Source organism: Rhamphochromis sp. 'chilingali', assembly GCF_963969265.1.
Source record: "Rhamphochromis sp. 'chilingali' genome assembly, chromosome: 2".
Lineage (NCBI taxonomy): Eukaryota > Metazoa > Chordata > Actinopteri > Cichliformes > Cichlidae > Rhamphochromis > Rhamphochromis sp. 'chilingali'.
Window position 1 is genome coordinate 23,916,042 of NC_137930.1, and position 27,804 is coordinate 23,943,845.

Below are 27,804 nucleotides of genomic sequence, written 5' to 3' on the forward strand. Positions count from 1 at the left end.
ACGATTAGAGAAGGAACATTGTCCTTTTAATTTTACAAAGTTTCTGCCTCTGCCTGCTAAATCTTGAAAATATAACTGTTGTGCATCCTTAAATCTTCTAATCCCTTGGTCTTCCTGGTTAAACCACAGCAGGGGCGTGTCTGGTGGGGTAGAGGTGGCACCAGCCCCTCCCCCCAGTTTTTAAAGATGTATTTTTTTTATTAATCTGCTGATAAATTGCATTATTATAGCTCAAATTACTCAGCAAGAAACTAAGATAATTGGTTACAAAGCTAAAATAATACAGTGTGCACGATTTTGAAAATTGCCCCTACACATACTCATTATGTGGAATGACACTTTTGCGCATGTGGTCCTTTAAACAAATTTTTATCGTAGATATAACGACTAAATGCTGTTTTTTTCACTTTACAAATCAATACAAAATGATTGCCACTTTAACGTAATAAATCTGTAAAAGGACACAGGGCACAATTAATTTCTGATTATTGCGATTTCCGGGACCCCCTCCCTCACGCCCTCTCCTGCCTAGTGGAAACACCCCTGAAAAGCCTTCAAGACAAGGCAAAGAATTTTTTAGTGAATTTTTTAAGTGAAAATGAACGAATTTCTTACACGCACCAGTAAATAACTTACTAACTTCATCACTGCAAACCCTTCACCGATCTTATTTCAGTGGTGTTATTAAGCACTGGTATGAGCAGCAGTGGTCATGTGCAACAATGGTGGGAGAACTGGAGGAAAAGAAGTAGTTCATGAGATCACAGCAGGGGGTCTCAGTCGGCCAAGTGTAGTAGTGCTTCACGTCATTGATGAGTAAAAGCACCACCTTTGGGACAGACGAGAGGCGGCATCTGTGCGCTGCTGGCGGCCGGGACAGACCAACCGGGACGCAGGAGTGAGGAGCGGCTCTGCGGGCTTTTATTTGTATTTTGTTTTTTTGAGCTTTCGGGCTTTTTTTCTTCTTCCTCACCCCTTAACTATGATTGTCGTTTCTCGGCGTTTTGCGATTTATGAAGGGCTTTGCAAACAAACCAGCAGGGACTTTTGCGGTGTATTCGCCGTGCGTTTCGTCGGTATGAGACACTGATGAGCGTGGAGAGGACAGGATGCCCGCCAGCGGCGCCGACTCGCTGAAACCCAGCGCCTTCATCCCGGTGTGCACGGCCGCCTGCCTCCTGGTCGGCTCTTCCTCCCTGTTCTTCGTCTTCACGTAAGTACGAAAGAGTCACGGGAAACTGGTGTTTTACTGCACGGATCATTCAGCTGAGCCATGCATTCAGACACCTGTCATCCACAGCTACTAAATATCAAATAGATCTGTTTAAGCGTTAGAAAAATATCACACATACCCCCAGTGTCCTCTCTGGCACAGCTAAAGATTATTAAACTGAATGCAATTTACTCCACTTTTATTCTCCCGTTTTTAAATTAACATTTTATTTTGAAAATCCAAGAAGCTGTTAAAAAAAGAGCAAAATTTCCTCTCCTTTGCACTGTCTTCACTCTGCTGGCAGACCCGCCGGGGCTGCTAACATCTGACCTGGTTAGCTGGCAGTTTGGACTTGGGTCTGGGCGCCTGCCCGGTGCACCCTAAGGACCCAAGTGTGAGCACAGTTACTTTACGGGATAAGCCACCCACAATCAGCATGTCTCAGTGTGTCACCGTGACCCATATGTGTCATAAATTTAGCTAAAGGAAATCAAAAGAGGCTACCCCTCTTGCAAAAGCCCTGGAAATTCACTGCAAGGTTTCTCGCAATATGTGACAAACTAAAGAAAATATAGTTTTAAATATGCAATAGAGATGTTAGAGATGATGTTTCAGTCATACTGGCTTTGACCTATTTGTGAGGAAATTGAGGTTATGTCCAAGACTGAAAAGACTCCACCCAAGCCAAATTTGAATATAATATTCTATAATACCCTGAGAATCCAATTTAAACGATGACTATAAATTTGTGTAATTTGTTCAAACATTTCAAAGCTACACAGAGAACTACAAAGTAATACTAATGCACTAAATAATAAAGCTTTTCCATATTCATCATTGACTTTCTGCAGGCTCCCACATCATAGGCTATATGTCAGCCTTCTGACCCCTCAATCTCTGTAGCCATATCTGCCCTAGTTTTTCTCTCTATTCTCAGGCTGTGCACTGTTTCCACTGGAATCTGACACCAGATTGGGGGTATGAGATTAGATTCCTCTGGTTGATGTCATGTCATCCCCCATCTGGGAAAACCAAGTCTGCAATCTTTGAGTTCACAATAGGTTATTTGGAGATAAGAGTCCGAATAAGTGAAAATGTTTACTGTAAATGCGAAGGGATAGTTTTGCAATTCCTTTTTCTTTGATAGTTTCCTGCAATATTTTTCCTGTGTATGTGACTGAAATGTTTTAAATATCCCTGCTTTAGAAGAATGTGAAAATTAAATTCTTGCTCTCCTGTTTAAAACTATGCACCTTTAATCTGGTTAATCTGCAGAGATGTAGCTGTAGAAATCCGTGTGGGTGGATCAGCCACAACATTAAAACCATCTGCCTAATATTTTCGGTTCTTCCTGTACTTCTGAAGGAGATCTAATTATTTAGGGCATGAATAAGTGACCTTTAGGGGTATCCTGTGGTGCTGGCACCAGAACATTGACAGCTGAACCTTTGGGTCATGTGTGTTGAGGAGTGGAGTCTCTGGTTTGTTTTGGTACACCTTGTGGATGGTCAGTTGGATTGGATTTGGGATTGTTGGAGGTTGAGGAGACTGGGCTCTGCTCTTGAGTAATTTTTGAGATTTGTCTATACACATACATAGACACAGCTGCCATTAGGCCACCCACTGGTTTGTGAAGTCCAGCTTTTAAGCCTCAAGCCGAGCATTTTGGCCTTGGTGTGTTAGCTCAGATCTAACTTAAAAAACAAGGGGCATACAGTGGCACCATGTCACCCACAAGTTAGGCCCTCTTTAAAGCAGCGGTCCCCAACCTTTTTTGCACCGTGGAGTGGTTTAATGTCCGACAAAATTTTCACGGACTGGTGATTAAGGTGTCGCGGATAAATAGAACTAAATAAAATGATACGACCTAGACAAACACTGTGGTATTTTGTAAATATAATAGTAAATGCAAATTCACTGTGTAATTGTGTAACTTTATTAGCAGCATCCTCCTGAAATGCACCAACAACATTGAGAGTAACATCCTCCTCTCTGCCCCTTAATGCTCTCTGGTCGCTATGGTAACGCGTAAATATTTCTTTCAAAATAAGACACACAACTACAACACGGGAAAAGACTGAGTTAACCATAAAACCCCCCCGAAAACCATAAATTTCAGCCTCAACTCTCCCATCTGGGGGTGAGGGGAGGAAAACAGGACAAAAGACACACTGTGGAAGAGAGTCAGAGATTAATAATAACTAATGATTAAATGCAAAGTTTTTTATTAACACACACACAGTGAAAAGAGCTGAGTGAAGAAGAAACATTCAGTGCATCATGGGATGTGGGAAATGCATTGGCTTCACCTCTCACACACGGAAGCCATGTCCTTCTTTTATATACAGTCTATGGTCACATTGTACAGCTGTGTGAGGTTGGTGCTGTTGGAGCATCATTCCCATTGGTGGGTGGGGTGCAACAGTGTTTAAGTGGGTGCTGCATATCAAAGTAAAATCAACTGCAATGCTCAGTGTTTTTTGATGCTGGGGCTGATCATTGTCTCTGTATTGCATTCTTATTATGGAGTGTTTTAATGTGGAATGATTTCCTTTATTCAGAAGTTTTTAAATGTTAGAATACAGAGATGTTGCAAACGGGGAAAACTCTTCAGGCCTGAGACGTATAGAGACATAGAGCTCATAGGCCAGAAACTCTTGAGCATCCCTGCAGACCATCTATATCCTATGAGAGAAAAAAGAAGTCGATGAACTCCTGACATGATAGATTGAAAAGAGACTGCTTAATTGGGACTGCAATGCCAAACCAGCAAAACTAGGACACTGCAAGTGATTGAAAGTGAGTGCAAGTCAGCTGAAGCGACCTTATAACATACACTTTTAATTAATTATCACATTTCTGCAGAACAGAGATCGACATATTCTGACCACAGGACCTCTGAATCCCACAGACTGTATCCCAATCTTTAGATAAACAACAAAACAATATGTCTGTCTTACCGACCAACAGTATAACATTTTGTTATTATTTGTGCAATTTAATGTAAGTGTCTAAAATGCTCTTCTAGCTGTGCGGTCGTACATACTGCATGCAGCTAAAGCAGACTTAAAGGTCACTCACAACTGCCTTAAGCAGAAACCTCTTGTTTGAGGAATAAACAGCAGACACTGAGTTTTGTGGACTGCCGGTTAAATAGCTTGTTTATCATATATTTTTTCCTCGAAAAGCAGAGATGGACAGGTGCTGCACTCTGTTCAGCCCGTCCCCTGTAACACTGAATCAAAGGGACATCGTTGTCATCTGCCATAACATCATCGTTTTGGTTCCTGTGAATCATGGAAACACACAGTAGTTAGAGAATACCAGCCAGGACGGCCTTGCACCCTTGAAGTTATGTCCTTTGTGTGTGCTCACGTGCACATTCACAGTATCATTGTTCATGTTTTTAAAGTGTTTTTAGCTTTTAAACCAGAGCAAGGTGACATGAAAATTCCTCTCCAGAAATCGCAGTTACCCTGCAGCCACATCTCCTTTCATCTGCTAATATTCATGCAATTATCAGCGTCAGCAGCTCTCTATGAGCATTAGCAGTACCAGCATGCATACATTCATTTCTGGTTCCAGTCGGGCTTTGGGAGTGTCAGAGGACGACCTTTATATCCGTGGCGGCTCCTTTGTCTTCCTTTGCCTGATAAAATTCACCAGTTAACCGGTTTCCTGCTTTTGTTCCTCTGACCGTGAACTTTTGTTTGGGTCAGTGTTTAAGGTGTGGTGCATTGTTGAACACTGCCAGACCACCAACAAAGAGCAGAAATGAGAAAGAGCAGCAGAAATCCCCCTTGTGCTGTGTTCCAGTCTGCTAGGATGCAAGCATTTTTGCATTGACAAATACTGACATTTAAAAAAGCTACAGTTGCTTAAATGGGCCCCTAACTCCAAAAATCCTGGTTTTAAATTTCTCAAGATCTTGCATGTGATCTGCTTATTAGCAGCAGTTGACTATTTCACAATAGTCAAACGAAGACAGTTATAATATGCTTAACGCTTAAATAACTTACACAGTAAAGACTTTTCAAAGTTGGCTGATCACCTTCAGCCTCTCACGGTCATACTAGACCAAGTTTATGCTGCACTACCAAAACCTTTGAGTGTACTGATCCCATTAATCTGACATTTTATTGATAAATTGCTATTTTAAGTTTTTCACTGAAATTCAAAACACCAAGCTAAAGGTGCAAAAATGCATTCACACTGCGTGTGGAGAATGTATTCACGAGCGGCATTTTCTGCACGGCTATTGTCTCTAGAAATCTGACAGATTATGATGTCATTTATGTAACTGCAGCGCTCACAAAAGGAGCCCTGGCTACTGGCAGTAGTGCCGTGCCACTGACCCACTGCAGGGATGAGCGCAGTGTGCAGATTGCAGAGCAGCTTACTGTTCTGCGTGATTTAATAGCGCCCCTGCCCAGACTGTTTCATTAGGTAGGGCCTGCGGCGTAATGAACTGTCCCTCCCTGCGGTCCAGATGGTCTCAGATCAATTGGTGGATGCATCCACATTACAGTCTGGTCCATATCTAGCTTCTCTTCGGTTAAAACGTGGTTTGTGCTTGTAATTTAAGAGATAACTGCAAATGACAATGAGCAGTGTTACTCTGCTTAACGTAACCAATAAACTATGACAGTTTAAGGACGTGAAACATGACCACACTATGTGAGAAGAACTTGGACACAAATCCCTAAAAAACTATGTGGGCTGGAGGCTCGTATTCTGCTCCTTAATGTTTTTCTCACATATTTTTATATTTTAAGATTCAAATCTTTTCATTGTGCGGCATTTTTTCATATCTCAAAAGACGTGTTTTGCTCTGAAAGCGCTGAACAAGGATTGCAAGTTTTGTGAGAAGTTCCCTCACAACAATAAATGTAGTGGCTTTATGCCATGTTATAGAATATATAGTATCATGTTGTGTGATATATGGTCGCCTTGACTGCGTATTCTGTGTGTTAAGCATCTGATGTGAGGAATCCACAATGAACTGGACTGACAGAAATTGTCTGTAATCCAGAGTTCATAATCCAGGGATTACTGTGTTTGCAGCTGGCATGGCATCAGCAGGCATTCCTCCTGCGGGGTGAGACCCCTCCCCCACCCCTGCCCTAAAACCAGCCTGGGTGTGGGTTTGGTGGGTAGGTTTGAGAGGGGGGTTTGGGGATTGGAGGACTCTTAATTTTGTGGCGTTTTCACTTTAAATCAGACTTCGTTTTTAATCAACTATGTTCCATGAAGTCATGTTCGAAATAAATAAATAAATCACGTAACCTGTTTTGACACGTTTTCCCTTTCAGTCCTAAAAGATACATCATGTTATAGTATTTTATTATTGATCTGAACCCATACTGATAAATCCATAAGCAAAAGACTCATAGAGTAGATAGTCCAATCAACTGATGTTCAATCAAACACTGCTAACATAATCCAGTGGATATTAGTCTCTCTCTCGCTCTAATCTCATGCAGTAGAGTAGAATCATTCACAACGGTTTTAATTAGTTAGTAGCGCTCATAGTTTGCAACATTTTATGCAATTAAACAGATCAAAATCCAACTTAACGTTAAATCCGCCAAATCTTCTTTTGACATTTTTTCTGTCCATTTAATTGCTTATTATAGTTATAATATTAATAGTTATATCCATATGAGCCACCCTTTATTGTAGTTCTCTGTCTAGTAGCAGTGTGCAGGCTGTTGTTAGAGGGCTGAACATTTAATGAGTTAGTAGGGTAATTATCTGCAGCTTTTTTTGTTTTGCCTCATCACATAGACACTAACTTTCACATCATTGTGCTGGGATCAGGGATGTCGCGGTGGCTGTCGTTCTATTTTCTGACTTTTTAAAGAGTAAACGATTCAAAAGTCATCGACAGATTATTCGGTAATTAAAGTTATCTATCGTTCAAACCCTGCTGTGTAACGAGGCACAAGGTGCAGAAGGATTCTGTGCAAGGAGAGACCTCCATCGTTTAATCTCCTGTTGTGGGCACTGCTGAGCACACGCTAATACATGCTTATCTGTCACTGTAAACAATTACTTTTGGAATCCACAGCTCTCATCACAATAAATGGGATGAAGATGATCCCTTACAATCGTTTTCTTTTTTTTTAAATTTTGATAGCTGCGTTAAAATTAACCTCTAAGTGTTGCATGCTTGCAGGGCTCAAAAACACCCATCCAGTTATTACAGCTGGAATTTGGATTTGCATAAGTGCAACTGCAGGAAATTGTGTTTATGAATATTCTCATGTGTGTGTTTGTGTTCAGGTGCCCGTGGCTGGCTCTGACCATCTGCCCTGCGGTGCCGCCATGCTGTGCCGTCCTTTTCCTTTTCGTGCTGGCCAACTTTACCATGGCAACCTTTATGGATGCCGGCGTGCTCCCAGTGGGTTAGTAATCAAAGCGAAGGGGTCATGTTTATTATGTTTACAGCAGACTAGATCACTAGTTTATTTGGGAGTTTTATTTTAGCAACTTCACATCTTGTTTCCCAGCCAGCGAGGATGAAGACAAGGATGATGAGTTCCGCGCTCCGCTGTACAAGAACGTGAACGTGAAGGGCGTCCAGGTGCGGATGAAGTGGTGCGCGTCCTGCCATTTCTACAGACCTCCACGCTGCTCCCACTGCAGCATCTGTGATCACTGTGTGGAGGTGAGCGGAAGAAAAACTAGATGATTGAGAGGGTAAAAAACCAAAAAACACAAAAACAAATGCGGTGGGAAATTGAAATGGAGGAATTGTGTGATAAGGGTGTGGAAGGCACGGAGGGACAGATCAAGAGGGAAAATGAGTTGTTGCTTCTGAGTGAGTGTAGCAGTGTGTCAGGAGGAAAGTCAATAAGGGGGATTTCTGCAGGGTGAATGATGGGCAGAGGGTGTTGGAGAGAGAGAGGGAGAGATCTCATTAATCAGGTTAATCCTTTCCTCAGATCCTTTGTGGACTCAGTAGAAATACAATTTGAAAAACGGGCTCAGACAGCATCTACTGAAAAGTATGTGTTTACAAAGCACAGCAGGTATTACTGTTCTATAGCTGCCTTTTTTATTTTTTCTCTCATTTTCTGTGTTTTTATTGTGCTGTGAGCTTTGTGTCTTTATATTTCTGTTGTGTAGCTCGTGTTTTATAGAATTTTCGGTGTACTTGTGTGCTTTTTGCATTTTAAAGGCCCTGTTTTGAATCAGCATCGCAAATTAGCTTAAGCCATAAATGCTGCAGTACGGGATACTGTTTCATGCTACATACATACAAACTGTTCTACACCATACCAGCGAAAAACTGATTTTTAGTATTTTTCCCCCTTTCTCAATCTTTCAGGACTTTGATCATCACTGTCCCTGGGTGAACAACTGCATCGGGAGGCGAAACTACCGCTACTTCTTTCTGTTTCTCTTGTCACTGACTTTTCACATGATTGGTGTCTTCACTTTTGGCCTCATATACGTGCTGCACCACATGGATGAATTATGGAAGCTGCACTGCACTGTCACGTATCCTTATGCACACTCAATATATGTGTGCAGCTATCTTTGCTTGCATATTTTGACTATTTTGTCTAACTGATTCTAACTAGAAGTAGTTTTCCTTATCATTGCTTTTCCCAGTTTGGTAGTGATCAGTATATCGGGGCTGTTTCTGATCCCTGTCCTCGGTCTCACTGGATTCCACTTGTATCTGGTATCCAGAGGACGAACCACCAATGAACAAGTCAGTTTTTTCCATACATGTACATTACTGTTGGGAACATAGAAGCATATGAATGAAACTGAAGGACTTAATGATGTTGTATTGTACAATTCTGTGCAAAAGTCATTTACTTCCAAGGAGCCAGAATTTTAATTTTTAAAGTTGTCTTGAAGCAATAGTTCTCCATGTTTTCTGAGGGTCTTTCAAACTTTCCCTTTGGACAAGGGCTGATTGTCTTCAATTATTTTCAGTCCAGGGCTTTTAACTGACTATTTCCAGAGGAATGTTTCTTTTAAAAAATATTGTTAAGCCACTGAACAATGACCTATAAATTGTCCAAGTGTAAAAAAGCACCTAACTATCTACATAAGACAGACAACTTGGCAAAGAATCAGTTTTAAACTGTATCTGTGCTTTGTTACTAGCAGCTTGTGGCAAATGCACATCATTTGTTCCCATTTCTTTAGCCGAGTCTATGAAAAATGCCAAAGATAACACAGTTTGACAAGCATAAAATAGTATAGAAGTACAGAAGAGGCAAGTCTAAAAACTACTTACAGCAGATGGAGTATTAAGTATCATAAAGTCAGGTCCGTATGAAATAGGTGAAAATATAGCAAAGCACTGACACAGGACCTGAGAGATGCATCTGACCCTTCAGCTGATCCATTTGCTGTTCACTGAAGCCTCATCAGAAATGGTCTCAGTGCAAGGCTGGCTTTCAAGAAGCCATTCTTAAGGAAGAGAAACAAGGTGAAAAGGCTGAGGTATGCCAAATTACACAAGAACTAGACTAGAAATCAGTGGCTGATGGAGTGATGAATCCACATGAGAAGTTGTTTAAATTGTCAATATGTGTGGAGGTCAGGAGAGAGGAACAAGACTGAGTGTCTACAGCTGTCTGCAAAACACGGTGGAGGCTCTGTCGTGGTTTGGGCTGTATTTCAGTTGCTGGTGTTGGGAATAATCTTTACTGTTCAGCATGACAAAAACACACTGCTATTACTATAAAAGTATAGCTTGATATAAAAGCACACAACTGAACGCTATCAGTTATGGATCGGCCTCTTCAGTGGACCTCAACATTACTGAAGCAGTGTGGGATCATGTTGACAGAGAGCAGAACAAAAGCTTTGATGTCCTTCAGAGTCCTGGGGAACTATTACTGAAGACTGTGCTTCCATGTAGGTTTGCACATTTCAATAAATCACTGCAGCTATTTCCCATTTTCATAGCAAAATGTATGACTTTTGCACAGTACTGTATGTATACACGTAAAAACTCTAATATACTTCCTCATATTTTCACAGGTAACTGGAAAGTTTCAGGGAGGAGTAAACCCTTTTACACGTGGCTGCTGTAACAACTTGGAGCATCTAGTTTGCAGTCCCATTTCTCCAAAGTAAGAAACGTTCTCCTCCTACATCTTCTGCTTAATTTAAACCTTTAAACTAACTTTGTTTTGCTGTCTGTCTTTGTCCTGGGACACCAGGTACACAGCAAGGCCCTGTAGGAAAGCAGTCATCCACATTCAGCCTCCGTTTTTGAGGCCAGAAATTGAAAGGCAGATGCCAGTGAAAGTCAGAGGCAACGGGATACAGAGTCTCCAGAATAAGGTAAGCACGAAGAGCTTAATATTTTCACACACTTATCAAGTGATATATGATGTATGAGCTATATCTCTCATGTCTCTGGCTTTTTTTTTCTTCTGCCAGCAAACCTCAACCGGAGCTGTCAAGCTGTCAGACATCAAACAACCGAAAACTCCACCGCCGCTGCCTCCGAAACCAGACCACGGTCTGTTGAAGAGCCAAGTAGCTGCCATGGATGGTAATTTAAAATGACACATATGCTTATATCCTGTGATAAGCATGCATCTGTAAAGTGAAGCGGCCACATTTTTTGTAACATTTTTTTTAATTAAGTAAGAGAAAAGAGGGACACTTTGAGGACTTAATTATAATTTGATAAATAAACATGTACTGTTGGATTGTGGGCTCATACTCTTCTTCCTGTGCAAACTGCAATGATTACTGCACCAAATGTGCAATAATTACATCTTAAAAGGTTTTTTTTTTATCAAGTCTTTTTTAAAAAGATACATCTTCTGTTATTGGAAGTACTTTTGGTTTTCGAAATCGGTAAAATGGAAACTTGTGACCCACTTTTCATAGGTTTACATCTATATTATCTATCAGAGGGCTTTTGGCGTGTGTGCTTTAGAGAGATTATGGAAAGTATTTAGAGACAAACTAATGCACTGTTGGTTTGTTTTTTATTTTTTTCCATGGGATTTGTTGATGATGAAAAACCAAGAACTCCTTTAAGCCATCTTTGCTCAGATGCATTGGCGGTTTTATTCCATACGTTTGCTGTTGCATGCCATTAATCTGAAGCTGACTTCTTGTTTAGATCCGGGGCATCATAATAAAACCGTCCTTCCTGCATCTATTCCCACCGTGCCACAGCTACGACCTGTCCTTGAGGCTATATCCAGAGGATCATCGCCTGTTCCTCCAGAACAGGTGACTTTCAGAGTTTATTCCTCAGTATATAAGTTTTGGTTTTGATTTGTGTCTGAAAGACTCTGCTGTCTGTTTTGTATTGTTGTGCTTAAGTTGCTGAAGACGTCAGATCAGCAAGGGAGCAACAAAGGTCCTGACCTCCACTCTGAGTCTAAAGGAAGCCCTGTGAGATGCAGCCAACAGGCCAGCCTGCCTGTCCAGCCTTCCCTCCAGACCAGCGCTGTCTCCAGCTCGCTGCAGCTCAACTCTCTGCCGCTGAACTCCCGTTCTCTCACCCTGAAACACACCAGTCGCAGTGGCAGCAAATCCCAGCTGCCAGCCATGCATGCTGACAATTTGGAATCCAGTCCCCGGCCTGGCATCCTGTCCTCTTCCAGCCTGCTGGCCAACCACAACACCAGCAGCAGCAGCATCTCCTATGATAATGTCATTCCTACAGACCCTCAGGCCATGGCTCAGAGAGGGGCCCCTCCAGTCAGCTACCCCCATCACTTTATGACCCTGGGCACAGACGGGAACCTGCAGCGGTCGCATCCTCGCACATACAGTCCCGTGTTTATGGGCATCAGCAGACAGTCTCCTCAGCCTCGAGATCCCTCACCTTCTTTGCAGGGTCTAACCTCCAGGGATGCCTCGCCTTCTTTCCAAGGTTTTATTCAAAGAGTCCCTTCTCCTGCTTTCCAAGGGCTGTTGCCAAGAGACCTTGCATCCCAAAGCGTAATGTCGCGAGATGTCCCACCTTTGGGTTTGGCGATGCGAGATGCTGCTTCTCAGAGTCCTCGAGGTAGTCTTCGGGATCTCATTCCTCCAGACATGACACCTCCGCTGTCTGCTGCTGCGCGCTATGATAACTTTTCAAAAGCCATCATGGCTTCTATTCATGAGAGACGGGAGCTGGAGGAGCGGGAGAGGATGCTCCGTCGCCAGGTGAGGACCCAGGCGCTCTTCAGCCCTGATATGGGGATCTATGACATCCCAAGCAGGAGAAGTTTACCACCGGACAACATTCGACCTCTGGGCTCCCGGGGACCAACTCCGCCAGCCTACGGCTCCAGGGAGTTTCTCATGAGTACGGGCGTCCTAGGTTACAACATCAGGACCTCACCTCTCTCCAGCTCGTCAACATCTTCTCTCACACATGGTCCAAAAACCTCCAGCTCTCCTCTGCAGAATAGCAGCAGCAGCCTACAAAGCAGGGGCAGGTCTTCCTCTCCGGCCTGTTACCCTCCCGAGAGGCCGGCCCCAGGCTTCCCTTCCTCTACGTCCACCCTGCCCCGCTTTTCCTCTTCCTCAACCTCCTCTGCCCCCCTGTACGCCTCCTATGCCAACACGAAACGTTCCTCTCTCCCATACTCCGGCGAGGGGAAAGACTCTGTCACTTTGGGAGCCCTGAAATGAAAAAAGAAAAGAAGAAAAGAGTCATGTTTCTGGTGGTGTGAATGACTCATCTATGCAGCGTTAGTCTCAGTCTTCACAGCTCCGCAGCGTGTAAATAAGAAGCCATTTGGGACTTCCCTTTGTAGGAGGGTGTGGGACAAATAAATACACAATGATGGATACACATAGAAACTATATTCTTGGAAGGTCATGTAAGTTTGAACAAATAAAAAAAAAACAACCCTGTGAATCTCAGGATAGCTGTGCCTCCTCTTACAGACAGAGGGAGCTCTATAAACTCAGAAGAGCTTTGTGAAGAATACAGATTAACTTATTTGTTTGTATGTCATTTGATAATACTTTTGTGAAACAGTGTAACAATACACTTTGCCTCCTCCTGAACAACAAAAAAAGAAAACTCCCTGTTTAGTAGAATTTTGTAGCTGTTTATATGAATAAACCTATTTTGTAATTTCCACTTATGTTATTTATTTGTGATGTGAATTGCCACTAAAACACCATCCAGGGTTCCAGCAGTTCATTCAGTATAAAGGGTCTCACAATAATATTTCGCTATAAATTATAAAATTCTTCTATAATACCAAAAAACAAACAAACTGTGGATATACTCATAGGAACCTATAAAATGAGCAGTTGTGTCTCTACTGCCAGCCATGTTTGGGCCAATCGAAACTCTGATATGACTGCGACACATCACGTCACAAGCAAAATAACAGTATTTCCAGCAGGACGTGAGAATAAAGTGCTTTACTTCCCTTCTATGTAAAGTTTAACCACACCTGCTATAAATGAAAGCCTGCAGAGTGTGTAATAAAACTGAAAAAGGCAAAATAAATAAAGATAATAATAATAAAAAACCTCAGGCTTTAATAGAAATTGCTAGAACACATATTTGTTTAGCAATGATGATAATACAAGTGGATAAAAATATTTATATCATGAGTCCGTAAGGAGTGCGATAGGTATATTAGGGTAGTGGCTCCATACTGCCACTCTCTGCACCAAATTTGTGCACGGCACCCTCTAGTGAACAATTTCAGAAGGAGGCATAATGTTCAGCTAGAGCAGCATGATCCAGCAGATGATGCAGTTTTGGGTAAAATGCCAGAAAACAGCATGATGATGTCTATGTCAGGGGCTACGAGTAATGGAAAAGACCATAGGAGGCTCTAGCTCAAATGCAGTTTTATTACATAGTACGAGTGGGTCACATTAAGTTAATTAGAAAGAAAAAAGAAATGTCACCAAGACTTCATTCATCTACAAGAGGTGGTGTTAATGCTTCACAAGCATCAGATGAAGAATCAAGTGACAGATTTTTCTATTTTTTTCTGCTTCCGACAGCTTAAACGGGTCCGTTCTTCTGGTCGACCTTCAGCGCCAGAGCAAACTTATGACTAACTCAGTGTTTCTGGCAGAAATATTTCTGATAACAGGAACTTTTACTACGTCGAGCCCGGATAGACTGTCTTTGTTTAGGCAATAAATGACAAGATTCAACGCTCTGAGGCCAAGTTTGCAGGTGAGTTATTGTTGCGTTTGACCTCAGGGCGGACAGAAGTGCAAAGATGACAGAAAGTCTTGAAAGGCTTGAATGATTTAAAGTGCTGGCAGGAACTTCCAGCACTGCTGACAGATCTCTCACCAGTGTGGTAAATTCAAAAAAGCTCACGCTTCGCAGCTTAGTTAAAGACCTGACAACAAAAGACGTGAAACATGACACATACACACACAAAAAGGAAGCCTCTCCATTACGGTGCCAGAGTGCAACAATTAAAATGTAAACAACATTGTTAGGCAGTCATCAGAGTGCTTGTTATTGGCAAAAATGTCTAACACGTTTACAGATTGCATTACACAGCCTTTTCTGTGAAGACTGTGAAGATGACAGTGAGAAACTCAGAGGGGGGAGGATGACAGACAATGTCGGGACCTTAAAAGCAATGCGAGAATCCAGGAGGAATATGAATAAGCTGCAAATTATACGAGTCACTGACATATTCTTGTCAAGGAGCTGCGAACCAGTGCTCCATGCCACTTTTTTAGAAGTGCGCTTTTATTTATTTGCAGTAGCAACAAATGTGCAGCAGTGAAACGTTGCAAAGCCCAACACTACAGTCGTAAAAAGCCATAAAAGACTCAATCAGGTCAATCGTGACGAGGCATTTCCAATTCCTCTTTAAAAGCCTTTTCAGCTTAAATGTAAAAGGATCGGGTTATTAAATATCACTTTTTTAAGATAACAGGCACATTTCTTCTCTAAAGCTCTGATTCAGGTTTATACTTGCTGTTTCCTTGGCTACTAATGTAAGAGCTAGTAGGCAGCGCTCTTTTAATATGTAAACACTGAGCTGGCTAAAGTTTAAAAAGGTGAAGCTTCAGAGTACGTAAAGTAAAACAACCCAGTGAGGACTGGTTGGATGTGTAGCAGTAGGAAAAAAAGAGCTTCCTTGGCAGCACCTCAAAGCAGTTAAAGATGCAGACATGATCAAGACGACCTGCTGAAGTTCAAACAGAGCATCAGAATGGGGAAGAAATATGGTTTAAGTGATTTTGAACATAGCATAGTTGTTGATGTCAGACGGGCTGGTGTGAGTGTTTCAGATTTTCACCACACAACCACCTCTAGGGTTTACAGAGAATGATCTGAAAAAGAGAAAATATCCAGCGAGCAGCAGTCCTCTGGGTGAAAATGTCTTGCTGATAGCAGAGGAAAACGATCAGACTGCTTTGAGCGTAAGGAAGGGAGCAGTAAATCAGGTAACCACGTGTTACAATCACAGCATGCAGAAGAGCATCTCTTGAAGCATCTTGAAGGCTACAGCAAGCAAAGACCACACAGATCCCACTGATGTCAGCTAAGAACAGGAAACAGAGGCTACAATTTGCGCCGGTTCACCAAAATTGGACAATTGTTCAGCTAAGACTTGGTTTCTGCTGTGATATTTGGATCATAGGGCCAGAATCTGGTGTAAACAACATCAAAGCATGGATCCATCCTGCCTTGTATCAACCACACAAATTTCAGGTTGCTGGTGGCGTAATGGTACGGAGGATAGTTTCTTGTAACACTTTGGGCCCAACTGAGCCTCGTTTTAATGCCATGCACAGCCTACCTGAGTGTTGTTGCTGACCACGTCCATCCTTTTATGACAACAGTTGGTTGAGGAATGTTTTTAGCACCTTGTTGAATCGGTCCCATGAAAAATTAGCCAAAAAGTAAGGTACAAGTTGTACCTAATAAAGTGGCCAGTGAGTGTAGACTTTAATTGGATAATGTCAAGATTTTTAAAATGACAGTAATTGAGTTGCTGCCTTGTCTGTTCCACTCGGCAGATGTAGGCTGTGATGCATAGTTTTGTTTGCCAAATGCAAAGAAGATGAAAAAGAAAACAAATAAATTTTTTGTGGCTGAATTGAGATTTTTCTTTCCACTCTGGACAGATGTCGTTATGAAAATGTCTGGGAAACAGCGTGGGCAAACATCACATGTTTTTAAAAAATAAGACAGCTCAGCGCTGAGACGGATGCCACGGGCTTAAAAGGGAGAAAACGTTTCTGTTTCTGCTCCATTGAAACTTAAAACAATGGCATCAATCAACACACGAACAAATCTCGGCGACGATTTTCACACTTGGTCAGGTTTTCTTCTTAAGGGTGGTTTAATTTAAAGCGCTAATGCCTTGTACTTGTTCAAATGTACATCAGGGACACAATGAAGCATCACAATCCCATTGTGACAGATGAGCACACAACACAGTAGCAGAAACCCACACATCACATCACATGCATGTGCTATGCATTTCATTTGAGGCTACATATCCAGAAGCATACATCATTCTTGTGGTTTTCATATTTTCCACTTTTCACCCTTTCGACTTCAAATCTTACTCATGCGTGTGCTGTAGAAATCACTCACTTTAATGAAATGCATTTGGATGCCATGATGTGATGTTTTTTCCTCCTTCGCTCTGTTGTTTTCTTGCTGTCTCGCCCTCCTCCCCCGTCTCCCCATCTCCAGCCTCCTTTTTTTTTCTAGCCGGGGGTAAAGTGATAATGACGGTAATGACAGGGATGCTGTGCAAAGACGGGATTGCAGGTTGTTGAGTTAGAGGAAAGGGATCAAAAGTATTCTGTGCAGGCTGTGTTGTCTGGAAAGCCCTCCATCTTACATCATGCTATTTTTACCGTCCATTACAAACATGTCTGTCTAATCTACATTGTCTCAGCTTTAATCTCAAAGTGCGAAACTATTGCAGCTTGGTTGCTGTGCAAAAAAATAAAAACATAAACCCCAAATATGCATGCTGGCGGATTTAAATGACACATCCAACTTTAAACAGTCATTAAAGGGTTTGTGTGCGCGTTGAAAGAGTTATTTGTTTCTGTAATTGTTTCCCCTGTAGAGTGAAGAGACGCACAACCCACCACGCCGGGTTTTTGAGCGCAGGCTTTTTCTCCTTTGTGCTTCCTCGGCTTTCTTATCAGAAATGTTTCGGTCTTATTTTTGTGTCAGTCAAAGCAGCAGTAGCTTCACTTTTTAGTGTCCCGAGCACCGCTTCTGTGTTAATCAAAAGAAAAACCCTAATTATATAACAATTAATATTCAGTACTTAAACTATTGAGCTGTACTCTGTAATATATGCTTTGTGCCTCTGGATAAATGCTTCTTTTCTGCAATGCTGCTGGTCTTCTCACATACATGTTATGGGGACTCGTGCTAACCTCTTTACATGATCTGATTTGATCCCAATCAATCCGGAAGTCGCCTAAATCTTTGATGAAACTTCTTCAATTGCAGCTGACTGACCTACATTCGTGCCAATGACTGTGGAGCGGTATCTTCCTCCCTCTCTCTCTATTTCTTTCCACCTCATTGATATGCCTGATGATCAGAGGCATCGCTGAACTAGCTGATTGTCATTTTCAGCTGCAGTGGCACTGATGCATTTCATTTCCCTCCCCGGGCTCTCTGTTGGTGTGATTAAGAAGTCGCTGCAGTGACACTCGACAAGGAGGATTTGGATTAATAGCAGCACTTGCTCTTTTTCTTTGTCAGACGGGGGCACATTTTATAATATTTACATTATTTATAAAGTCACTGGGAAGGGGATGCCACGTAGCACCGCTTGAAGCAAAGTTGCTCTCCGTGCAGGTGATGCTGGGAGGCAGCTATTGCTGTTTCTACAGGCTGCCAACGGGGCGCAGCATTTAGTCAAAGTGAAAAGTCAGGACACAAGGTAAAGCTTTGCCATCTATAGTCTGAAGACAGACTCTCAGTCTGACAGGAGCCCCTCTAGAAGCAGCAGGATTTGCACAGATTTTTTCTTCTTCTTAAGTTTCACTCGCTGAAAATAAATGTGTAGATCATCTTTAAATATTTGAATATGAAAGCTGACCTTTCTCTCCTGGAGCCGAATCGGTGACCTTTTCTGGTATTTCCAGCGTTATTATGCGCTCTGGGTGGCACCACCATCTGAAATATGAGCAGCATTCAACACTGCTGGCACCAATTTCCTGTGCTTTTTTTTTTTCTTTTTTGTAAACTCTTATAGATGTTTTGTCTCGGTATTGAAATGAATTAGCCTCAGCTGCACATGCCAGCTGAACAGAGCAGAGGTGGGTAGTGCGGGGGTTTAATTAGGACAGAAGTCTGCGTTGAACGTGTGCCTCTGTGCGGCTGCAGGAAAAGGTTGTGAAATGCCCCGCTGAGCACCAAAGACTGTGTGGGCATTTCATTGCAATTAATGTATCACAATACACAATGTAATGTAATATGTTTTCTTCTCTGTGGGTGTTTGTCAGCAGACCCTTCTTGCTGCACTGTACTGCTCAGCCTCAGTGTGTTTGTGTGTATAGATTATGGGCAGCAATAATTACATTCATCTCTGCCATACTGTAGAAGCAATTTAGTAGCCTTCATCACATGCACTTAAAGGTGGTGTGTGTGACCGCAGAAGTGTGCGTGTGTGTTTCAGATGAAGTAATAAACAGTGCAGAACAGGGTTACTATTCACTCTTTACTTTAGAAAACATAGTTTCATGTGCATATTTGTGTAAAGGTGTGGGAAATTAATAAAAGATGTGAGAAAATCTATGAGATGAAGATATTTCCTGGTATAACAGTTGGTCAGAGTCTTGGCAAATGCTCATATATTAAATAGATTCTAAGCACTCAACAATGACCTTAACTGATACTTTGTATTCGCCACAAAGGGTCCCGGCTTTCTGAGTTTCAAGGAAAGTCTTGTAATTCATCAGTTTGTGACAAAAGAATAAATTGCACTTGTTAGACTATTAAACTATCATAAAAGGCGTGAAAAAAAATCGTTAAACCTTGAATCTGTGGAAAGTTTTAACCCTTTTTCATGTTGCGATTCTCAAAGAGGGACTTGTTTGAATGGCCTGTTTGTGCACAAAGCTGCAACGGGTAGAATTAAAAAGGTTTCTGATTTGTCATAGTGCAGTGGTAGTGTTATAAAACAATGCAGCTCAGTAGAAACATCTATTTATCTGACCCGAGTATGTAAAATAACGCATTTACCTATAAACACAGATTGCCCCAGTTTTCAGTGATTTGTCTTTGTCTGATAGATGTGCAAACTGGATACAAATTTCTGCATATAGTGCTGGCTGTTGTATTTTTAGCAACGATAGAGTCCAGTTTTACATTCTGTTCCCAATTGCACTCATTGAATAAAGAAATATTGGAGACCATGGAAACAAAGAAGAGAGAAATCTCCTATTTATCTCAGAAAGTCAGTTCTCGTATTTCTAAACAACACAGCAAAATTATGGATTATTTAAACTCTCATAAATGTACTGTAGTCTTGCTATTATGATCTGAGATGTGCTTCAGGTTTAAGAGCAGTGTATCCCTTGGAAACTAAAGTAGAGTCACTGAATACAAAACCACACTGATAGCTGAATTCTTGTCTAGATGCATGGTGCAGTTTTCCACCATGATCCACAGACCCTGAGGGGATACTGCGAGACAGGTTGATGAACGTTAAAATAATGCGGCTGTTATTGCATTAATCAGGGTCACTGAATAAAGAAGTATAAACATAAAACATGGGAAAAAATGCAAAAAGCGTTTGCAAAGTACCAAAGACACATGAATAAATATGGCGAGGGAGGACAGTGAAAATTTATATCTAGTCCATGGACTAACACAGTATTCAATTTTTATGTATATAAATATATACTTGTGTAAGGCATATGCAATGTTTATGGAAGTCTATGGAAAATGGGGGATTATACTTATAATTTTATTTTAGCATGGCACAATAACCTACTTTTCCCTCCTTTTTTGACTTTTTATTTGCATAATATCTAATATAAATACACTGACCTGTCAATAAAAGTTGTACACTTGAATATTTCATTAGACAGACTTTAGCTTTCATGGTGGCACACATTCGCTGTGGCATCGTTTCAATTAGCTGATGCAATGTCACAAGCTTGTTTCACCAAGATCTGCCATCGCGATTGGAGAATTGGGCCGCTGTGTAAAGTCTTCTCCAGCACATCCCAGATATTCTCAAATTTCCAATCCTCTGAGTCTCTTCGCTTGGCTGTGACTTCGCTGTGATTTTTACAGTTGACTTTTTACAATTTCAAGATTTTTTTCCAGAGCACATCTCTTCTTTGAATCTGCCAGTTCAAAATGATTCTTCCAAGTTTTAATAATGCACTGATAAGCTCTTAATCCAATATTTAGTTCAGCACCCTCCTTCGATTTTCCATTTACTTGATGCAGGCTAATAATGTGGCCCTCCTGAAATCGAGTAAAATCTTTTTCAACCCACCAGGTATGCATTCAAACATAATTAAATAATCTGTTGTCAGCAATGTATATTAATAACTCCAGTCATTATTCAGTGGTATACTTTCAGTTACTTAGTTAAATCCAGGCGGTGGTTTTACCACACAACACAAAACAAACCCACCCATTGATGGGTGTGTTTAAAACCCTTGACGGTACTGTATATCTATTGAATAATAAGTAAAACAATGAATCATCACTCAAATCATGAGATGCAGGATTGTATATTATTAATGCTTTTCAAAAATAATACCAAATAAGTAACAGGAATGGAAACAACACTAGTAAGCTGTTGATTCAGGTTGTGCTTAACTGGTTCACGTCCTCTCTGATTAAATGAAAAATGTTTATTTAAGCAAAAAATGATCAGTCCAAGCTGGCCAGAGTGAGGCACTAATTAGGGGCAGCTCTGCTATGCTGATGACACCCAGGTTTATATCCATTTAAAGCCAAATGCTGCTCTCCTCTCTCTACCAGCTGTTTTCAAGCAAATTGTAAGTCTTGATGTCATTTTTGACAGTACAGTCTCCTTTGATGGTGTCACACCCCATCTTCATGCACCTGTTCCCCTGTTGATCAGACCTTGATTTCTTTTTTTCTTGTCACAAATAAAAGTCTTGAATAAAAGTACCCAAGAAAAAACATAATATTAATATAAAATTTCTTTAAAAACTGACAAATTGAAAGTATTTTCTTCAAAAATCTGCAAGCAGTCTTAGGTGTGTTGCACGCATTTTGCAGTGATTACAGCAGCAACATCATGGAAAATTCCTGAATGTTAATGTCCCCACACCCCCGCACTCTCTAATATTTAATGGCACTCTACAGCGTTTATGATCTGTTCACTAATTGATTAAACAAATAAAAATGCAGAGCAGCATCAAGACTTTGCTGATGTTATCGAGGAATTTGGTAATATTTCTTTTAGAATCAATAAATTCATGTCCCTTTTCAGTGTACCTGGACTACAGGAAATACTTTTATTTTGATGTTATTCTTAAGTAGGTGATTTATTTCCTACACATGAAATCTTTCAGCAACACCATTTCACACCCCCACGTGCTGTTTTATCAACAGCTGCTGAAGTATTGACGTCTGCACATGTTTGAGCTGGACTTTGCTGTCTGGGTCAAAGCAGAGAAAACTAATTTATTTAGCTGATGTGGCTTATTTATTACATCCTCATCCTCTTTTTTTTTCTTTTGCTGCTACTGTCATTATGTTTTGCTGTAGTACTGGATATTTATTTGGTGCTTATTTTCAAATGAATGTCATGGTAGATGAATGACACCTGATGATTAAACATGTGGCAAACCCAGCGGAGGAAGGTCTCCAAACACTGAAAATGTCTATGGTAGTTGGTGTGCTGAGGCTCAAATGGGTGAGAGAGGGTAAATGGTCACTTGGGGTTTGAATCCAGAAAGGCCACTTAAGTGGACGGACTGAGTAATGAGTTCACTGTAGGAGGGTTAATTCAGGCTGAAGTTAACGGCTGGAAGTTAAAAGCAGTTCAGTAAAAATGAAGGAGCCTGCAGGCAACACATGCTGTCACACTGAAAAGATGTGTGTATATCAGGTGGGTACAGACTCTTTGTGCCACAGCAGCTCTTACTGTCATTCAGCAGTGAAGCAATTTCTCTATTCAGCCTGTAGACAAAATACAGAAAAAACTCCTTGAGTGAAATTTGCGGTTTAGACTTATTTAATGCTTATGTGCAATCTGTTGCAAGTTTAAGATCTGAAATATGGAAAGAAGCCCACAGAAAAAGACACATTAGTCTTGGCTCACAGATTAATACAGCTGGCATTCTGTACCCTTAAGTGTAGTAAAGTCAAAGTAATTTCCCAAAATTCACAACCTTGTAAATGTCAATAAATGTCATCAAATTCATTTTAAACATTAAAAGGCCTCATCCATCATAATTCACATTTAAAGAGCTCAGCAGCGTCATTCTCTCACACTAACTCAAATTCATCTGTCAGTATCAAATATTAAATCTGGTCACTTATAACTTGAAATAGGCCTGCATATATTCATGTTTTTTTTTTAAACAAACTGGAACAAATTGAGACAAGGTTTGGTCAAGATGTAAGATTAAGATTTAATAGGTGTTTGGTTTAAAGAGCACTCTCTAGGTTTGTGAGCTTTTAAAAAAATCCATCTCCGTCCCATTCACAAAGTTTTGCGCCATCTGCTAACTGACTAATAATCATGTTTGGATTTGTGACCAAACCCTCTCTGAAATCCTGCACCATACTTTTCTTTGTCATGATCCCTGACGTGGTACCAGGATCTTGTGTTTTTATGGCTTGAATTTTTGTTTACTATTTGGTTCTTAGTTTTGTTTAATATTTTGATTCTGATTCTCATTCATTCCTTAGTATTTCAATTCCTTGATTATCTCATGTGTATAAATAGTCCTTCCCCCGAGAATTTGTCTTGTCATATGGTTACCATTCTGTTTGCTTACTTGGTTTTATGTTCTTTACTTTATTAAACTGTGTGTAGGACTTCATTAGTTTTGTTCATGGATTTTGCAAAATCCACATTGATTGACTTGTACGTTTATATCAGTCTGCCTCTTTGCACTCCTATCCAGACTCAACAGCTGTAATAGTTTTCATATCTACAGTGGATAGTGATAGTGAAGATTATTTTAGGGGGAAAAAAATTGGCAACAAGGGCATGGAGTTCACTAGAGTTTCACAGGGTGCCACTGGAATCCTCTTCCACTCCTCCCTGATGACATCATGGAGCTGGTGGATGTTAGAGACCTTGCGCTCCCCCACTTTCCATTTGAGGATGCCCCACAGATGCTCAATAGGGTTTAAGTCTGGAGACATGCTTGGGCAGTCAAGTACCTTTACCCTCAGTTTATTTAGCAAGACACTGGTCTTTATGGAGGCATGTTTCGGGTCGTTATCATGTTGGAATACTGTCCTGTGGCCAGGTTTCTGAAGGGAGGGGATCATGCTCTGCTTCAATATGTCACAGTACATGTTGCCATCCACAAATCCATTCCCTCAATTTACTGTAGCTCCCCAGTGCCAGCAGCACTCATGCAGCCCAAACAATGACATCCTACCACCGTGCTTGACTGTAGGCAAGACACACTTGTCTTTGTACTCCTCACCTGGTTGCTGCCACACACCCCTGACCCATCTGAACCAAATAGGTTTGTCTTGGTCTCATCAGACCACAGGTAATCCATGTCCTTAGTCTGCTTGTCTTCAGCAAACTGTTTGCAGGCTTTCTTATGCATTATCTTTAGAAGAGGCTTCCTTCTTGGAGGACAGCCATGTGATGCAGTGAGTGGCGTACGGTCTGAGCACTGACAGGCTGACCCTCCACATCTTCAACCTCTGCAGCAATGCTGGCAGCACTCATACATCTATTTTCAAAACACAACCTCTGGATATGACACTGAGCACGTGCACTCAACTTCTTTGGTCGATCATGGCGAGGTTTATTCTGAGTGGAACCTGTCCTGTTAAACTGCTGTATGGTCTCGACCACCGTGCTGCAGCTCAGTTTCAGGGTGTTGGCAAACTTCTTATAGCCTAGGCCATCTTTATGTAGAGTAACAATTCTGTTTTTTTCAGATCCTCGGAGAATTCTTTGCCATGATGTGCCATGTTAGACTTCCAGAGACCAGTATGAGAGTGTGTGAGAGCAATAACACCAAATTCAACACACCTGTTCCCCATTTACACCTGAGACCTTGTAAAACTAACTTGTCACATGACACGAAGGAGGGAAAATGGCTAATTGGGCACAATTTGGGCATTTTCACTAAGGGGTGTACTCACTTTTGTTGACAGCGGTTTAGGCAGTAATGGCTGTGTGTTGAGTTATTTAGAGGGGACACCAAATTTACACTGTTAAACAAGCTGCACACTGACTGCTTTACATTGTATCAAAGTGTCATATATTCAATATTGTCCCATTAAAAGATATAACAAGATATTTACAAAAATGAGAGGGATATATGTATGTACGTATATGTATATATATATATATATATATATATATATATATATATATATATATATATATATATATATATATATATATATATATATATATATATATATATGGATGTTGCTTTGATTTTCTTTTGCTTTTTTTTTTTTTAAATTTCATGAAAATGTTGTATTAAGCATAATCTGTTGATCTCTGAGACATAAAAACGAAGGCTCCTCTGGAAGAGCCACATGAGTGATTTCAGTAGATACTCCACTGATGTGTATATTTTAAATGAAATTGCACACGACAGGTTTTTCACTAACAAAGGATTACGTGAAATGACAACGAGGCAAGGATGATTGCCTTACTGTTAAAAGAAACACACTTCAAAGATGCAGATGTGTTAGATTAGAGAAGGACAAGCTGTAGACTGTGAAAGACTATGCAATATGAAAGATCAATGATAGCGAGGGGTTCTCTTAAATCAATAAGATTGGTTCAGATCTCTGGATTCATATATTCATATATTTCATATATTTTATATTCATATATTTCCAAATTCCTTTGGAAAGATAAACCCCCGCGTATTAGCTTAAAAACGCTACAAAGAACCAAGGATAGAGGAGGATTAGATCTGCCTAATTTTCACCAATACTTCTTAGCCAACAGGCTTCAGTTCATCTCAGAATGGTTAAAACATACCTTCTTAGTTGAGCCCTGGCTAGATGTTGAACAGGCACTATGCAAGGATCTAGAGATTTCAGACCTACCATTTATTAGCTCAAACATCAAAAGACATGAATGCTTTAAAAGTATCAACATCAGCTTTTCTCTAACAGCATGGTGGGAGTTTCTAAAAATAACGGAGTCTTCATTAATCCCATGCAAACGTACACCTATCTGGAATAACCCTGACATATTACAAAACAATAATATGATTAATTTCCCAGAATGGAGTTGTAAAGGAATTAAATACTTAGAACATATATTAGAGGGAACAGAATTTATTCCATTTGACAGACTAGTTGAACAATATGGGATCAACAAGACAAGGTTTTTAGAATATCAACAAATTAAATCCATAGTAAAAAAGAAATTTAACCTCAGTCAAGTTGAATTACAAACACCACTAAGTGCGGCACATTTTCTTACTCTTAAATCCCCCAAATTATTATCTAAAATATACAGAACACTTTCTAAATTAGATGAATCAATATCCCTTCCTACTGCAAAGTGGGAAGCAGATTTATCAGTCAACCTAGACCAAAACTTCTGGTCTCAGATTTGCTTAAAAACTTTTAAATTAATTAAAAATCCCAGTCTGCAATTAATACAATACAAAATACTTCATAGAGTGCACTATACAGGTCATCGGATGTTCAAGATGGGCTTTACATCTTCCAACAACTGCTCACACTGTCAAGGCAATACACCAGACAATTACATCCACGCTCTTTGGTTCTGTCCACCAGTGCAAAAGTTTTGGCGCGAGATATGTGAAGACTTATCAAAATGTCTGAAATGTAACATTCCAACTTCCCCCTTAGTGTGTCTACTGGGCAGCTTAGATAATGTCACTTCAGAAAAGAATATAGCCCATATGATCTTCACTGCCCTATGCATAGCCAAGAAAACAGTCCTCATGAACTGGAAAAATAAAAATAATCTTAATTCTAACCAATATAGAAATTATCTATTAGATTACATTAGTCTTGACACAGCCTCTGCCACCACATTAGATCAATTGCTCTGGGCCCCTTTTATCAGCTCCATCACCTAGTGGGGGTGGGGGGTCATAGTTTGGTCCCGCCTTCACTGTTGTGATTGGTGAGGGGGTAGGGACAGGCTTAGGGCGTCGGGGGGTTCCCCGGAGGCATCTTCCTTGGGGGGCTCAACCCGGGGTAGCGGTCACGTCCGGTTGGGGGCTCTGTTGGCTCTCAGGTGACTGTTTCCTCGTGGCTGCGTGCAGCGGGGCTAGGGGAGGGTCTGTGCTGACGGACGTGGGTTACTGACCTGGCAACCTGGCTGCCCCTGGGTGGGTCCGGGATGGGCGTGAGGTTCTGGGGGCGCTCCGTCTCTGGGCTGGGGCCCGGGCCGGGCCTCGGGGGCTTGGGTCCTGGTTGGTGTGTTGCCGGGGTTGTGGGCGGGTGGGTGCATGGGGGCCCGGCCCTGGAGCAGGGTGCCGCCGGTGCGTCGAGCCGCCTGGGGGGCTCTTCAACTGGTGGGGGGGATGGTCACATCTTGCAGGAGCTTTCTTCTCTTCAGGAACTCTCTGCAGGAGGGGGAGATACAGGAGAGGTGGAGGAAGATCTCAGCCTGGGCGTTTACCGTCTTATGTAGTCTGGAAGATGTGTGGATGGTGGGGTGGGTGCAGTTTTCTCTGTGGTGGGGTTGGGTGGACTGTCCCGGGCTCTGTGGAGCCGGAGGGCGCTACTGCACTGGGCCCCGGTCTGATGGGCCTGGGCCCCCCTTCCCTGGCGGGTCGCGGAGGGTGGGAGTGCCTACTGGGGTCAGCGGGGGAGCTGGCCCCAGGGAGGGGTTACCTGCCCCTCCCTTCCTTCCCTCCCCATCTCCAGCTGCCTCCCTCTTCCCGCTCCTCCACAACCACCCACACATGCAGGGCCTTGGAGTGGGGGTATGTCACCAGGGTGCAGAGGAGGCTACCCCCCCCCCCCCCGTCCCCTTCTGGCTGCCTCTGCCTCAATTTTATCCCACAACTTAGACATTCACATTATTCACACTCTCATTACACATACATATAGGATCTTGGGGGTGGGCACAATCACGGAGTCCAAATTACCATCAGGGTGTATACCTCACCCCTGACGTCGTTGCCCACCTCTCAATTTTAAATACACTTAGTCATTGAGGGCTAGCAGGAGGGACTATGCGCTTACCTGCTGCTCCTTGGCAGGTAGCTCCATGCCCTCCTGGGTTTTAATTGCACCTTAGAACACATATGCATCAACACTACAATGAGCGGGTGGAGGGAGGTTTGGAGTCTTCTCCCACCCCCATTCTCTGCGGCCTGCTGGAGCGGGAGGGCTAGTAGGAGGAGTTGGCCGTCCGACTGCGGTCTGGGGTGTGGGGCCTCCCTGCTGCTGCGGAGTCGGGGTGGTCTGCCTCCCCCCACCGCAGGGAAAAGGGTAACACCACCTGGGTCTGGGTGCA

At 41.8% G+C, this 27,804-nt stretch overlaps 1 protein-coding gene across 3 annotated transcripts; it reads left to right on the forward strand.

Moving 5' to 3' along the window:
• Positions 1–727: 727 nt before the first annotated feature.
• On the forward strand, positions 728–13,295 carry zdhhc8a (zDHHC palmitoyltransferase 8a). 3 transcript variants are annotated; one of them, XM_080874258.1, is made up of 10 exons: positions 728–1,213; positions 7,499–7,620; positions 7,703–7,883; positions 8,547–8,719; positions 8,834–8,936; positions 10,226–10,317; positions 10,408–10,531; positions 10,631–10,745; positions 11,328–11,440; positions 11,534–13,295. In XM_080874258.1, exons 2-10 carry the CDS (start codon positions 7,541–7,543, stop codon positions 12,836–12,838), a joined length of 2,286 nt encoding a protein of 761 aa, XP_080730384.1. In that variant the 5' UTR covers positions 728–1,213; positions 7,499–7,540; the 3' UTR covers positions 12,839–13,295. The 3 variants fall into 3 exon arrangements, with proteins under 3 accessions (XP_080730384.1, XP_080730385.1, XP_080730383.1); XM_080874259.1 differs by having other exon boundaries at positions 7,730–7,883; XM_080874257.1 differs by having other exon boundaries at positions 729–1,213; positions 7,726–7,883.
• The last annotated feature ends 14,509 nt before the right edge of the window (positions 13,296–27,804 follow it).

Excerpts from the sequence above, each read along its gene's own strand:
- zdhhc8a (XM_080874257.1), top strand. The coding sequence starts at position 1,110 with ATGCCCGCCAGCGGCGCCGACTCGCTGAAACCCAGCGCCTTCATCCCG. Across the intron at positions 1,214-7,498 it reads TCCCTGTTCTTCGTCTTCAC|GTGCCCGTGGCTGGCTCTGA; the intron begins GTAAGTACGAAA and ends GTTTGTGTTCAG. Across the intron at positions 10,318-10,407 it reads TGCAGTCCCATTTCTCCAAA|GTACACAGCAAGGCCCTGTA; the intron begins GTAAGAAACGTT and ends CTGGGACACCAG.